This window comes from Doryrhamphus excisus, chromosome 5, assembly GCF_030265055.1.
Source record: "Doryrhamphus excisus isolate RoL2022-K1 chromosome 5, RoL_Dexc_1.0, whole genome shotgun sequence".
Lineage (NCBI taxonomy): Eukaryota > Metazoa > Chordata > Actinopteri > Syngnathiformes > Syngnathidae > Doryrhamphus > Doryrhamphus excisus.
Genome location: NC_080470.1, coordinates 9544770 through 9560673, shown reverse-complemented (window position 1 = coordinate 9560673; position 15904 = coordinate 9544770). Strand labels below are relative to the sequence as shown.

The window sequence follows — 15904 nt, the reverse complement described above, 5'->3', positions numbered from 1 at the left end:
GCCAAAAAAGGTAACAAAGTGTAAAAAAAGAAACAAAAACTGGGACCGAGAAGTTTCCCTTCAGGGAATAGGCTTACCCAGCATGCTATTGCAGTTAAAATGTACACTGTTGTACTTGATGGCCTCCATTACATTGGACAAGTGCAGAGATTATAATGTAAAAAGCTGATGAATAGCACAATAGCAGTTCTTGGGAGCCACATGCATGAAAATGAAAAATGGCATGTTCCCATTATAGCTTATGAAAAGCACTTCTAAACTGTAAATTCCAGCATAAAGGAAATCATCAAGTAAATTCCCGCATTTTGGCAAACACACTCCAATACACTGTTGTAGGACCTCTGAGAGTTATTTCAAAGCATTGAAAAATACAATAATATGTGACCTCTAACATTCTTCTTGGTTATATTGTATAGACTTGAGAAGACTGTGGGGGGGAAAAACCTTGTAAATGACTTGCTCAGACAGGCAATTCATGAAGAGACCAGCCAGACGGTTCTTCTGTTGTGTTCCAATAATGGCCCTCAATCAAAGGAATACAACCAATAGAATAGCCAAAGGAAGGATAATTGTCATCCTCAGCCAGAAGGTTAAAAAAAACCTCATAGTACTGGTTCATACAGAACATGACCTCTGGGGGTCCCGGAGTCAAGAAGGATGTTAAATTACAGCGTCCCAGTGATGACATGCGTGGACATGAATGGGTAGGCAGTACGATAGTTGTCTAGACAACACAAGGCTTTAATCAGTTGGCTCTATGGTACATTAGGCAAGGTGACTACACACAGGAAGAAAAGGCCTGGATGAAAGGCCAAGACCACTCCATCTGATAAGCGAGGAAAAAAACTTGGAAGTATTATTGACCAACCTGGGAGAAGTCACCATTCCTGGGGAGATTGAGGCAGGAGAAATCCATGTCGGAGAATGCAGAGTACATGTCAATCTGCACATCCGGCGTAGTGGCGGTGGTAGTGCTGCTGCTGTTCAAGTGGTATTGCCTAAAAGGAGAGAGTCAAGGGTTACTTCTCTAATAATTGTTGTCAATCTTTATCCCAGGGCTACATCCAACTGCAGCTGTGCAACAACTTGAGAAAAAAAATGTACCTGTTTTAAGGCAAAGACCATCATTCACCGCCACTACCACCATTCTCCTTTTAACCAGATTAGCCACCGCTCTTAAGACCTCATGGACCAAACCAAAGACAATTGTTCCTTGCGTGAGTGCAGCTCATTATGCCATTACGAAAAGAACTGAAAGAAGGTGAATGAACACACCCAGGACCAAACATTTTTTTTGTTCAGGAGGAACTGAACAAAGTGCATTCCCACTTTGCATCTCTACCAATCACGTGCCATGGCTTAGGCTCAGAAGGAACTGCGTCGAGGTCAGATCTATTTGCAGGATTTGTCTCCTGTGTCCTCAAGCACGGGTCAGAGATCTTGGTATGTTTAACATAACAGTACAGTAGAAACCAGTGTATGTAAGTATATAAAAACAGTCAAAAGCTATTGGTGAAAATATCAATTGATAAAAAAAACATTTTGTGATGATGCTGGGACAGATTCCAGCAAATGTCGTTGTGTGATTTTGCAATAAAACAAATGGAAACATTTTTCCCACACTGGAAATCCCCTTCTTTGCCCTTAAGCCATCACATGACACCCAATATGACAGTGATATAAGCGCAGCAGAGGTCCTGGCAAGTTAGCCTGAGCTTCTCCCCAATAGCAAATGATAGATTTACAATTTTAGTCGCATCGCTCACACTCTGTAGTCGCACGCAGATCAGGTGCTCCTCTTCATCATCACTTCACAACTGCCTACCTAAGCCGTCCATTGGTGAACTCCTGGTGGGCATTACCAGTCTGTGCAAAGCTTGCACAAACTTTGTTCCACATTAAAATGATCATCAGACATGTTAAACTGGTTTTGTTAGTGTTGAGTAACTACAATGACACTGCCAAAGTCCAACAAAATTCACTCAGTGACACTGTACAGGAAACTGAATTTGTTTCAGGCTCAGATTGGAGAGATTGTAAATGTTTTTTTACTGTACAAGTGAAGTTTAAGTAACATTTCAATTCATCTGTTGTGCCATGTGTAATAGGTGTATTTGAAATTCACTGATTACTGATTGTATTGCTCATACTGTATTTAGCAGCCATACATATCCCTGTCTCATTTCCTGGTCTATGGCTATCATCACACTGTCATCTTTGCTATCACTTGTTCCTCCCCTCTGTGGTGGCATTACAAAGAAAGAAAAGCTTGAACATTGTGCAGGGGTCGGCAACCCTCGGCTCCAGAGCCATTTGTGAGTCTTTAGCCTCCTCCTCCAAGCACTGTGACTTTCACTGAAGTTGAGGAAATGTGCATTTTCCAAAAAATATGAAATATCCGACTCACCACAAGTCCGTGAGTGCATCTAGACTGCGTTCTGACTGTTGATTGGATGAGCAAGGGAAGGGGGGTAGGCTAGTGTACTGGAGAGAAAAACGGTGAGGGAGTTTTGAGTTGAGTCTGAAGTAAGTTACAGCGCAGTAAAATAAAACTGTAATTAATGAGTATCTGTTCCCCAAATGAAAAAATAAACAGAAACGTATTCAGAAAATGAAAGCATGCCTCTCTGCAAGGACAGTACCAATACAGCTCAAAACATTGGCTGCTCACTGGGCTGAAGTCACTCAGGATTTGCTAACACGTCAGAAAAGATGATGACAATGATGAATACTGAGGATTACTATTCCTGGAAGGTTATATTGGACTCCAAACTGGGGACTCTTCGGGCATTCTACTGTGTAGGATGCACTCTACATCTAGTAGACATGAACTAACACAAGGTTATCACTGTCAATTTGTATAGTTTATATCATACTGGTGTAAATGTGGGTTACACAACTCCAAGAGGAGCCCTGAAGCTCCATACTGCAACTTTACATTTGCTCAATAAAGTTGTGAGAAGCAGTTGTCTTGAAGCCTGAATGACTCGACACAACACAAAGTAATAGCCCCGATATTAAACTGCTAATTTACTCTACAACCGTCATTCAACTTCCTTCCAGCCAGTGCAATTATGAAATTTGAAACATTGGTGCTATCAACAGGTTGCAATCATCCATAGAGTCTGGCTGCAGGCAGTGTCAATGAGTGAGAAGGCAGGTTAAGTGGTGTATAGCATACCTTAGTTCACATCAATAACAGCATGTTACAAAAGGATATTTTGTTGGCAAACCTCTTTTGCATAGTTTTTACTGCATGCATTGAGCTCTCTTGAGCTAAGGTAGAACCATAGTAAAACTATGTCTAAATGATGACATCATCATCCTGACCTGACAAACTGCTTTCACATTATGAGTAGTGTTGTGATGCGGAGGGTATTACCGCAACTTACACAACCTCTCTTGTGCTTGCGCATATGTCCCTTTGAGAGTCACCTCTCATTTAGCTATGAGGTCATAAAGGCTAAAGAGAGTGCAAGATTAAAGCAAATATGTTTAAAGGTTTTTTTTACCTTGGCTCCTGAGCTCCCCCTGCAGTTTTAGATTACAATTTAAAATTGTAATTTGTGCTAAACACCAACAGAAAGAATGTGTGTTATACTATATGCATTTCATGTTTTGAGCATTTTAAGCAGTCCGCCAATAAAACAGAATGTTAAAACCAATGTTGCTAAGGGAAAATGTGCAGAGCTGTGCAAACCCTGTTCAAGTCACTGACTGACATGGTAGCAGTTTTCTGCCATGTTTCGTGTTCATAAATTGTATAGAAAGTATATTCTTAAACCAAATAAAGTTCAACACAAATGCTGCTTTTCGGACACAATTGCGGCTGGGCTTTGGAGCATTCTGTTTTCCAAACTAGTATTGGGGGAACTGAAAACCACACTGCATTGAACGCATCACTCCAAACAGAACAGATTGATAGGGCCCTATAATTTCCGCGTTCGCGGAATCACGGACGGAATCGCGGAATTGGACAATAAAAACGGAAATTATTTTGAATGCGGAATATCGCGGAAATGCTGTTTTCATGAGAAAGAGGAACATAAACCTGGGGAATCGTTCCCGGAGGTCGGTAATCAATGTGACACAATACCTGCCTACCGCCCTTTTTCAAACATGGCACTCCCCCCGTCTGCGAAGAAGTTGCGCAATACCACGCTAACGCCGAAATACAGAGCCGAGCAGTACCCAGGTGACTTCTATGTATCTGGTGACATGTTATTTTGTACTTTCTGTCAACACTCAGTTGACTGGAAGCGAAAAAACACATGTGATGACCACTTGTTATCCAAAAGTCATCTAAAAAAAAAAAAGAAACGCATAGCGCTAACGCTAGCAGGCAGCCCCGACAGACATGCGTTACTGCCTCGCGTTACTGCCTCGTTCAAGTCAGCGGACTTAAGAAAAGACTTCGTCGAGGATTTTGTGAGCATGTGTGCTGAGGCCGACATGCCCTTGGAGAAGTCGGGAAAAATACGTCCTTTTCTCGTGAAGCACTGCAAACAGGGAGGAGCGCTCCCTGAAAATGCCAGCAGCCTCCGACAACTTCACCTCCCCCGAGTGTTTGAGCAACACATCTCCTCTGTGCTCCAGAAGATCCGGGGGAAAAATTCTCCGTTGTTGTGGATGAGACCACTGATGTACACTGATGTACTGATATACACTGTCAAGTATATTTTCGCTTGAAGAGAAAAGGCTGGTTGAGCACTTTTTTAATATGTCTTTTGTTTTCACTTCAAACATTTTTTATTTGAAGTACCTAGTGCTATGTTGTGTTACATGATGCAGTAGTAAAGTATTGAGGAAAAGTGCAATATTGTGTCGCCCCAATGAATGTAAGTTCATTTCTAATTAATTAGTGTGCATTTTATTCATAAACATTATTAAAACGCACTCTTTTGTGGTAAAATGAGTAAAAGGTAAAACAAAAATGGAATTCCAAAAAATTAAAACGGAAAAAACGGAATTTGGGAAAAAATAAAACGGAATTTATAGGGCCCTAGATTGACAACCAACAACAAAGGAGAAGAACGAGGGTCTCCTGTATTTACATTTCAAAATGTGGCTGACATTCAAGGGTGGAAAAAAACTGATCAGAAGGGCACAAGCTCCCTTGATGGTGGGGCCTCTTGATCCTTGTGATTTCTGGGTTTTCAAGCAGGAGGTGTCAGAAACTGGCTTGTGACAGCAAAGCGATCACAACGACATTGCTTTTTGATTCTTCCCATCACTGTGTAGCAGAATTTACCATCCATTTTCTGTACCACTAATCCTCACAATGGTCGCGGACATGCCAGAGCCCATCACAGCTGTCTTCGGGCAAGAGGCAGGGTACACTAAGTGTTTGATTTTTAACCCACTAATCGAGAATGTGAAATGGGTCAAATAATACCTTACATAATAGCTACTAGAGTGGGCTGCACGGCGGTCAAAGTGGTTAGCAAGCAGGCCTCACAACTAGGAGACGAGAGTTCTATTCCACCCTCTGCCATCTCTGTGTGGAGTGGTTAGCATATTGTTCACATAGTCAGGAGATTGGGAGGTTTTGGGTTAGGTAGGACATCTCTGTGTGGGTTTCTCCCATGCATGCAGGGGTTTTCTCCGGGTACTCCGGTTTCCTCCCACATTCCAAAAACATGCTAGGTTAATTGGTGACTACAAATTGTCCATAGGTATGAATGTGAGTATGAATGGTTGTTTGTCTATATGTGCCCTGTGATTGGCTGGCGACCAGTCCAGGGTGTACCCCGCCTCTCGCCCGAAGACAGCTGGGATAGGCTCCAGCACCCCCGCGATCCTTGTGAGGATAAGCGGTAGAAAATGAATATATATAGCAACACTGCAAGGGCTAAAAAGGCATAGCAGCCCTCCTTGTCCAACTATTCCCTAAAAAAAGTATACCATAGTTGTTTTTCAATTGGATATGATGGCTTTGGCTATGTTGACCATGTCACATATAGAAAACTTTAGTTAAAACCAAAAATGTCATTGCTTGATGTAACAAAGCAACTTACTGGTTTCCAGATTGCATAGGGCAGTGAATGCCGTATCCCGCCTGCTGAGAGAAGGACCTCCAGGATCCAGAGGAGCCAAATAGCGAACTCTAAAACACAAAACGTGATAATCAGTAAAGCACAGGAACCAGAAGATGATGAAGTGAACAAGGTGCCTTCTGCGTACCTCCATGTTAGGGGAGGCGACAGAGAACAAGTTGCTGTCCAGCTGAGGGCCTTCTGGATGCAGGTAGTTCTCCCCGTCCATGGCCAGCGCTGAGGGGAGGGTGGGCATCAGACTACAGTGTCACACATGACCACACTACAGTCGATGACATATGCTACAGCCCAAACTGCCACCCCTGTGATGCTGGCTGTGTCTGATATTATACTTCTAGCACGGACAAATCCTCTCCATGACCTGTAAGAGACAGCGAGGATTGGGGGAAGGGGGGAGATACAGAAACCGTGTTAATGACGTCAATATATGCAGGCCTACATTTGTATACTCTGGCCCCACCTATAATTTACTGTGGATAGATTGTTAGTTTTCACTTTGATGTTTCCTGGTTCTTGTTTTCACACTGATGCCTTTTCATTCTATTGCACTCAAGAGAAAAATGCAGTGTGTGTGTATAAAGTTGAAGCCGTCTAAATATGTTAAGAGCAGCCTCTTGAAATTACCTTAAAGCATATCTGACTCCCTCTTTTGATGTTCCACACTGAAAGCTCAGCTAACATCCCACAAATATCACCCCGTTTGACAGCTGAATCAATCCAATCTCACCACACTCTCGCAATGCGTATCGTTTTGCAACACTCTCCTTGCCTCAAACGAATCTGGTGTGTAGTTCCTTACCCCCACCCCGGGCTACCTTACTTCACTCTTGCAGCCACCAATACGGGACAAATGCCAGGCGTGTTCACTGGGGACAAAGCTGAGGTAATAAACCCTAATAGAGTTCACGAGGCTCAAAATAAGAGGGGCTTTGTCTGTCTTGGTGTGTGCATGAGAGGGACCCAAAATGTTCACCGCTCACACAGACACACACACAAGAATACACACACACACACACACACACACACAAAGAAGCCATTTTGTTTTCAGGAGTGTATTGTTTGCATAAGCCCAAAAAAACAGATACTACAAAAAGGAAATGTAAAAAATGTAAAAAAATAATAATTGCACCTTCAAATTACCAAAGCATACTTGAAAAGCACATTTTACGGCCAGACTGTAGTCCATCGGGCATCTTCTGGATATCCTCGTGCATTTCAATTAATAACCAGATGCATGTTTACAGGTACACAATTCAACATCGGAGTAAGTAGAAGCAACGCTTGTTTAATCCTACTCATTCTCTGTGTAAAAGCAATTACTGAGACTTTGCTCACTTCTGTGTTCAACATGTGGCATCGTCTTGGCCGTGTGATCCCAGGAAGTCTGAATAAACAAGCAATGGTATCGACGAAGAGGAATGCAATGGACACGGCTGCACGGTTTGCATGAGTTTATACTGAAGTCATCTTTTATAGCTGACATGTGTTGTGCACACAACACTCCACAGGTGTCATACTCAGGCTACAATATGGCAGATGTCTTGTTGTGTTAACACACCGTGTTGGTCCAACATAGGGATGATCGATTAATCACATTTATGATAATATCACAATATGATACACCGCAAAGACAGGGATTTGACTGGTCACTTAATCTGTGCACCGTGTGCCCACGTATGGAGTGAGTGAGCAGAGCAGAGCAGGTGAGACCCCCACTGAGGATACTGTAGCTCTCTGTGGTGCTGGATTCCTGGGCTCTGTGTTGTGTTTGTTGACGGTAATTAACAGGAGACTTGGAGCATTTTGTAGACAGTGACCCCGTTTATTTCCTGGTGTGAGACAATGTGCACTGGTCAACTCTGTGAGGCTCATATTACACACTTGTGTCACAGGGCTCATGAACTAGTACATTAGAAATATATAATACACATAAACATGTGCACTGGTCAACACCATGAGGCTGGTATTACACACTACAATGACAATTGTAGTGATAATTAGGGTTGGCGGATATGGACCTTAGCATACATCACAATATTCTTGGGATGTATCACGATTTTGATGCTTTATTATTCAGACATGATGAAGACTGTCAGCTTCCAAAAAGTAATGATGTTTTGAGTCAATCTCATTATTAATTACACTTTGGCAATTTTAACCCTTTAAAGGCTCGTATGTTTACATAAACCATCTTGTTTTTAATAAAAAAAAAAATAACTCACACATAGGTTTCAAACATCAATAGCAACACTGACTTAGTAGCAAGGAAGTGACAAACACTGTATTCCTGCATGCTTCGAATGGGATTAAGTAGTGCCATCTGCTGGACTGAAAACCATGAGGACAGTAGTCCAAACTGATTTAGCATAAATGAATCACATTAGTTGATGCTCATATAAATGTGGGATGAAAATGGCATTTTCAAATGGGTCTTTTTTTTGCGTACTGTTGCTAATTTAAGGCACAACAAATCTAAAATGTAAAATCTTATGGCTAATTTTAACAACTAAATGTCCCCGAGATGCAAATAAAACTGACTTGTGTCGTTCATACAAAAAACCCTCAGTGACAGACCTATAAAAAAAATTATCACAGTGTCACAGTGAAACATGACAAGCAAATAAGAGCACTGAACAAATTCAGTACTGGACTACACTGTGGTGGTGTGTTTTAAGCACATTAGCATCTCCAACAATCCTCATCCAGACAGCGAACTGAATGGTGGCTTTTAATGCATTTGAACCAGCAACTAGGTCTAAGACTTAGGTCTAAGGCCCTCATCCTGTAAGCTCATCACGCTCCAGTGAGAATAATCAATACTGATCATTTTAAAGATATTCCTGTCCAGTAGGGCCTCCCCCCACAAGTGGGAGGTAGTAAATTCTGTTATCTGTAGGGGGAAGTGTGCTGGATTTATGGATGTAGGCATACAGAAATAAAATCACATAAAAACAAATAAAAAATGTCCAATGCACCACATGGGATACAAGGAGCTCATTCACCAAAATGTAGCGGCCACTTAATTCATCTTAAAATCGGAAGAAAGAAGCCTTTTACATGTGTTATCTTTTAAATCTGTTTATTACCAGAGTAGGTGGTATAAAACCCCCACCCAAGTCTCTCTCACTCTCTTTGGGTGGCCTGAAGCTCCCGGTGGCTCCCTTTAGGCAGATGAGGCTGATAATGCAATTGTAAAAGCTTTGCAAGAAATCATAAACAAAGATATGCCAAAACACACCACTGCTGAGATTAGTCCCAGCCACATTAAGTATGTTTTGTGTAAGATGACAGAAGTCACATTTGCCACTTTAAAAGACGATTATTGTTAGCTTTACACCATCCAAAGGGTACTTGGTAAGTACAGTAAATGTGCTCTGTGACTCTATGCTGGTGGTCTTAGTGAGTATCAATGGCTGCCACAACACATGGCCATCATCCAGGGAAGTGTGACTTCCTTAAGCTGCTAAATCATACTTAAAACTCACGAGGAGTTACACCAACCGCTCGTGTGTGTGTGTGTGTGTGTGTGTGTGTGTGTGTGTGAGACTGGCTCCAAGAAGCGCTATTTTGCACTTTATTCACTTCTTAAATATACACAGTAACTCTAAACTTGAATGCCTTGCAGCTGTCCCTCATTTATCGTGGTTAATAGGTAAAGCAAATTTCTGTTAAGCAAGAGTGAATATTAATAAATAGAATATTTTTGTAGTTGTGAATACAATTTTTATCATTAGATGAAATAACACCTTTATAATGACCTTTTCACTCCGATTATTATTTGTTTACAACACTTTGCTCAACTGTAATACACAGGCTACAGGATCACTGCAGGGACACAACAGGTGGCCATGGCATTAAACATTAGCAAGCTAGGGAATTAGCCTCCAATTTCTTTATTCTAAAGAGAGGGATGACTGTATATCACACAAAACACCATAACATTCAGCTGGGACAGGAGGACTTAGACATTTCCAACACAAACATAGCTTTGTAAGCTACATCGCTAATCTTACTGTAGCATTGTAAAATCAACATCAGGCTTGGTTAGCCTATTCACTGAACAAAAGCATAATTATCAAATTCAGTTCCAACATCTGCCGCTGGCTGACAGTGCTTAGGGCTGGGCAATATGTACCAAAAATCATATCCATATTGAGGTTAAATATCAATATACAGTATATAACAATATTATTTCCACAAACTGAGGTTAGACAAATGTCAAAGCCAAATATGTGTGCAAAGTCTTATTAAAATGTAAAGAATGTTAGAGGAAAAAAAGCCACTGAAGTAAAATGGGATATTCACTTTTTAAATAAGTATTGAAGAACTTCAATATAATTCAATCTTCATTGCAATCATGCTGCCCTGTCGGTAGTCTATCTGCAGCCAAGTTATCGGCATTAGCGCTTGAATCTCACGTTCCCCATGACGACAGTAATATATATCGTCTTTTTTGCTGGTCACTCCCACTATACAGGCTCTCCTCCTTCGTATCTCCGAGGGGATCTCGGCGTAGCAAAGGGGTGCTCAAAGCTGACAGCTTTGACAACAACCATTAACTAACTAACTAACTAACGAAAATGCTGCAAATGCTTTCATTTCAATAATGGAAAAGTGAGACAAAATACCCAAACCGCTTTCAAAAAGTAATTGCTTCCTCTCTTGTCCTTATTTCACACACTCAGCTGAGTTGCATGATAACTATTCCAGTGGTTCTTGTGTAATCCAGGGAGACAAAGTGCAATGACAATATGACCCCCTAAAAATAAGTGGGACAGTGCAGACAGCCTTGCTGTGGGGCTTCTGGTTTTCTTTCGCAAGACCAGGGTTTTTTTCTAAATGTGGTACCTTGAACCTCCCCTAAGAAAACATTAATTAACTGGCTTGGGCCTCCACTACTCCCCAATAATATAGCTATCTTTCGGTCAGTAAAACCTGTTAAGTAACCATAGACATATGCAAATGACCAATATAGCAAAGCCCCACTGTCAATGACAACTGTCCTGCTTCTTTCGTCACTGATTAAGAAAGCTAATCCCACACACACCAGCCATTCATCACTAACATGCATGTCCATCAGCATCACCTGTAATTATGTCAGAAATTATCAGGGCGCAGCCGTCTTCCTGCAGAGCAGCAAGGGGGCTGTTAGTTGGTTATGATTGCCTGGACAGGCTGCCTGGATTCATTAGCTACTGTGATGAAATATTCATAAAAGGAGCGAGTTACTTCCCAGGAAAACACTGGGCTCCGTCATGCAAAAACAGCCTACATTATTCATCAGCACCTTTTATCGACACAAAAGGCATCTATTGCTTCAGTGCTAAACACACACACATGTGCTGAGCCATGAGTCCTACTTGGATAATGAACTGATCTGTTGTCTGAAATAGAAACAAATCGGCGTTTAAAAGTGATATTGGCCACAGACAGGGACATCACACGAGAACACAATGAATAATTGAGCATGGGCCATTTATTTAGCCGCTACAATTTATCCTGATTAGATTCTCATCAATTACTCCAAGTGGCTCTTCAGCACTGTTTTGCCACGGTGATTAATATGAGGGCGTCCACAAACACACAGGAAGGAGTGAGATATTGTAGCGATTTATCCCTGAAGAGGGCTCTTAATTGACCTATTGTGATGAGCGGGTTTATTGTGGTAAATAAAAACAGTACAGAGCATAACAGTGAAAAGGTCTTAGGCATGGCAACCAACCCAAAAACAATATGAAAAAGCAAGATAAGCAAGTCATAGTTTAATAAAGTAAGGACACGCTGTAAGTGGGAATCTGTCTTATTTTTGTCTTCTACCAACACTCAGAACATGCAAGGTGAAAGGCTCACTGGATCAAACGCGAGAAGCATCCAATTAGCCCTGTTTTGTTCCATATTTGCAACACAGCTCTGCCTAGTTGTGTTGTCTGGTTACCAGCTAAGTAATAGCACCATTACTTACATCATCTAAAGTAGCTTGTTATCTTACTCCATACAAAACATACAACAGTAGAGTGAGCTTCGACATGTACAGTATGTCATGTCATTTCTCTGTGCAAGACTGATACATTGTTAGATGTTTCTGTCTATTCTTGTAAACTGCCATGAAGACACATTGTGCAACTTTTTAAGTCTCAACTTGCTAGATTAAATCCACTAAGAAGCATCTCAGGAGCATCTACGTGAGCTGATCTGACTAATCTTAAATAACTCTGATGTAATGTAAAATTGCCATTGCTTCTTCTTGAACGATAAACATGGCAACAGCTGTACAACTTCAATAGACAAAACAGAAACATATCACTCACTGGCGCAAAATAGTAGGTAGGATTGCAAGATAAAGCACTTAATGTTCGGTTCCTTTCTTGCACACTGCCACCTTCATGTTACTGTATTTTAATTCATGGTAGTAATGCCATAGTTGACAATCTGATTGGCTTCAGGCTGCCCCTGTTCTTGTGAGACAGCATTTTCCAAATGAGAAATCACATTTTAATCTCGCTTATGGCATCCCAAGTTCATAGGGTTGATATTTTTTGACAGTAAACTGACAGAATGGTCTGTGTGATGGAAAAGTGGGAGAAATAAAGTATGATGATAACCATAAAACCAGAAATGTAAGTTATTGTGCTGTAGGAAAGCAATTAACATGTCTCGGTCCTGGCTACCCAGAACAAACAGTGACAATAAGCTGACATCAATACATAAATGAAGAAAAGCAACTGAATGTACACCGCGAATATGCACTCTCGTAAATTGTTTGTGCAGTTATTGGAGGTTTTATGATAGTGACAATTGGATTCAGGAACAGATTATTTTTATTTCCATGCAGAAATGTAAAATTGCCCTCCTTTCCCGAACAGATGGTGTTCTACCACATTGGCTGCAAAACACACACACCAGGGCTGTATGTAAATAGAATGAAAGTGCAGAGATGACATGCATCAAAAGTGAGCAAAATTACAGGTATGCAGAGATAGCCTGGCCTGTGTGGGCCTTCATTTTCCCTCTAGAGTAATTGCATCACAGCTAAAAGCAAGCATTCATTCACTCACTCACTGACCAATAAGTGTCATGTGAGCATTGCTATAAAATATTAGGTGTGACAAACATTATGGAAATATGGTTAGCCTGGAATGCGTCAAGTAAGATGCATTTCCATTTCCAACAGACCAAACACAGTCTCTTTTTCTATACATAAGAAGCTATTTTGTTTTCTTTAGCATATGAATGACAGGTAAGGGTAGGTTGAACCACTCAAGATGCTTGCTGATTTATGCTGCTAGATAGCTGTCCAAACAGACTGCAACCAGTGCTCTTGTGCATCTCCATTTTGAGTCTTAACTGGGCTATTTCTTTATCACTCCCGTTGATACAATATATATTGTGTTGATTGTTTCATTTCATTCAATTTGGTAGGGACAAGCATTTATATTTTACAAGTCATACACTATATAGCACTTGTAGCCATGGATAATTTGCACTCTCATCTTCAGAAGAGCCTTTACAAAAACAACCAAGAGTTTAAAACACATGCGCCAAAAGCATAAAACATTTCACGGTGGTTTTAGTTATGATCACTAATGCTCCTTATCCAGCGTGACATCTTCATTGGGTCCGCTGCTGACCGTAGACAGCGGATTCCATACTTGTCTCTACCCACCACCTCTCAGCTGTGGTTACTCAGAACCTCATTTGTAACTCCGATAGTGCAGCAGAGCAGAGTCATATTCTCTGCTATGGAATGCATGACATGTCTAGGTTTACGTTCCAACTACGGTGTACAATACACGAGACTGGGTCTGTGAAAACGAGAAGAAAATTTAAGAAAATAATATGAAAAAATAATATGAAAAAAATATCTGCCAATATATGTCAATCTACTAATTTAATTGACAAGATCTTGTGACACCCCTGATTACAATGTAAAATAAACTACGATGGATGTCAAGTGACACATTTTGCTACTTCATGTCCCAGTTCAGTTCAATAAATACCATTCATTCTTTCATTCATTCATTTCATTTCCTCACGAGGGTCGCAGGCATGCTGGAGCCTATCCCAGCTGTCTTTGGGCGAGAGGCGGGGTACACCCTGGACTGGTCGCCAGCCAATCACAGGACACATATAGACAAACAACCATTCACACTCACATTCATACGTATGGACAATTTGAAGTCACCAATTAACCTAGCATGTTTTTAGACTATGGGAGGAAGCCGGAGTACCCGGAGAAAACATGAAAGCAAACGGGGAGAACATGCAAACCCCACACAGTAATCAAACTCAGGTCTCCTAGCTGTGAGTCCTGAGCGTTAACCACACATCCACAGTCTACCAGTTATTTCACTAATATTTCAAAACCACAATTAACAAGGACCAATTGCTTTAATTATTTAGATAATCAAGCATTTTATTTCTTAAATGGACATTGTGCATAGTGTAAGTGTCGTTCTCATTCTAGTAAATGCTTTTTTTTTTTTACAATAGATTATATAGTACATCCTTGAAATGACAACCATTATTCCGATACGTATTTTTGATAATTTTGAGTTTCAAGACATTGCCAGATTGTCAAATTTAGAAATCACTGAAAAGGTCAGGGTGGCTGCTTTGTCTTGCTGCTTCTTAATTTGTCGCTTTTAATCTTGCTGAAACATATGTCAAAGTCTAAATTTGATAAAATTCACCAACATTGGAAAGACTAATAACCAAAAAATAATCTCATCATTCTGTGTCATTCTGTGTCAAAATACACAGGAGTAGGGGGATGGGGTGAAACTCTCCAGGGTAAGACATCACCATAAGTGGCAGAGACAGATGTCTGCCTGTGCTACTGAGGTATGCTCAATCGTGATCATTCCTGACAATGCATAGGCACTGTATATGCTCACATAATTACACTTGCACACTACATCTAATGAGATTCTATATTACAACTGTATTAAAAATTCTACCATTACAAACATGGTAATTGTATAAAGTGCAGTCCTCCATGAGGGGAATTACCAATCGAAATGAAATATATGCTTTGTGCAATTTAATACTTGTAAGCATTCAATTGGAATCTCTTTTTAGATTAGATTCAGTACATGGCATGGCAGACCAAGGGTTCAGTAACCTCTCGTGATGATGAAATTGAGGGGTCAATTGGGGTCAAATCTCCAGTAACAAGTCTGTAAAGTGTAATATAGAACACCTTGCTATTTTAAGCTCAAGTTCTAGTAAGTCGTACAAATAATTTCATGTTTTTCGTTCCTCTGATACACCACATGTCAACCCCAATTGAAAACGTAGGCAATGGAACAAACACTCATCCACCAACATGGCTGTAATATTAATCCAGCGTTTCCTTCCTTGAATGAGTCATTGCTTTCTTTTCCCAGAAGGATTTTGACATGTTTTCCCAAGAACCCTATGATAATACATGGCGGACACCAGTCTGAAATATCCTCTGGCTGCTGAAGAACTCATGTGGCAAAAGGAGATATCCACAAAGCCTCCAGGTCTGGACACCACACAGTCAGTAAATGGGTAATCACAAAAAACCAGTTTGCTTCCCAAAACCTTGCAGCTCCTTATCCATCAACAACTGTCCATTATTTTACACTACACTAACCCAAAAAAAAAACAAAAAAACAAATCCATGACATTCTAACTTATGAGTTTCCAGGAAAACAGGAAGAGGTGTTTGCAGCCAATGGGATTTCTCAACACCCATTTAACCCTCTCTACATTTGTTTCTCTTCCCTTCTAACCAGCTCAAAGGCCATAAATGAGATTTATCACTGGTAACAATTGACGAGGGAGGGAGGGAGGTTGGAGAATAAAGGCTGAATCACAGCCGG

General features: G+C 40.8%; 1 protein-coding gene across 1 annotated transcript in view; it reads right to left on the bottom strand.

Annotated features, from left to right (window-relative positions):
• Positions 1-15904, bottom strand: part of si:ch73-63e15.2 (protein strawberry notch homolog 2) — a 51868-nt gene that overhangs the window by 32390 nt on the left and 3574 nt on the right. The window contains exons 2-4 of the mRNA XM_058072773.1: positions 6184-6417; positions 6018-6106; positions 869-998 (exon numbers count right to left, since the gene is read on the bottom strand). Coding sequence (XP_057928756.1) covers positions 869-998; positions 6018-6106; positions 6184-6291 — 327 coding nt within the window. The 5' untranslated portion in view covers positions 6292-6417. The remainder of the gene's footprint in view (positions 1-868; positions 999-6017; positions 6107-6183; positions 6418-15904) is intronic.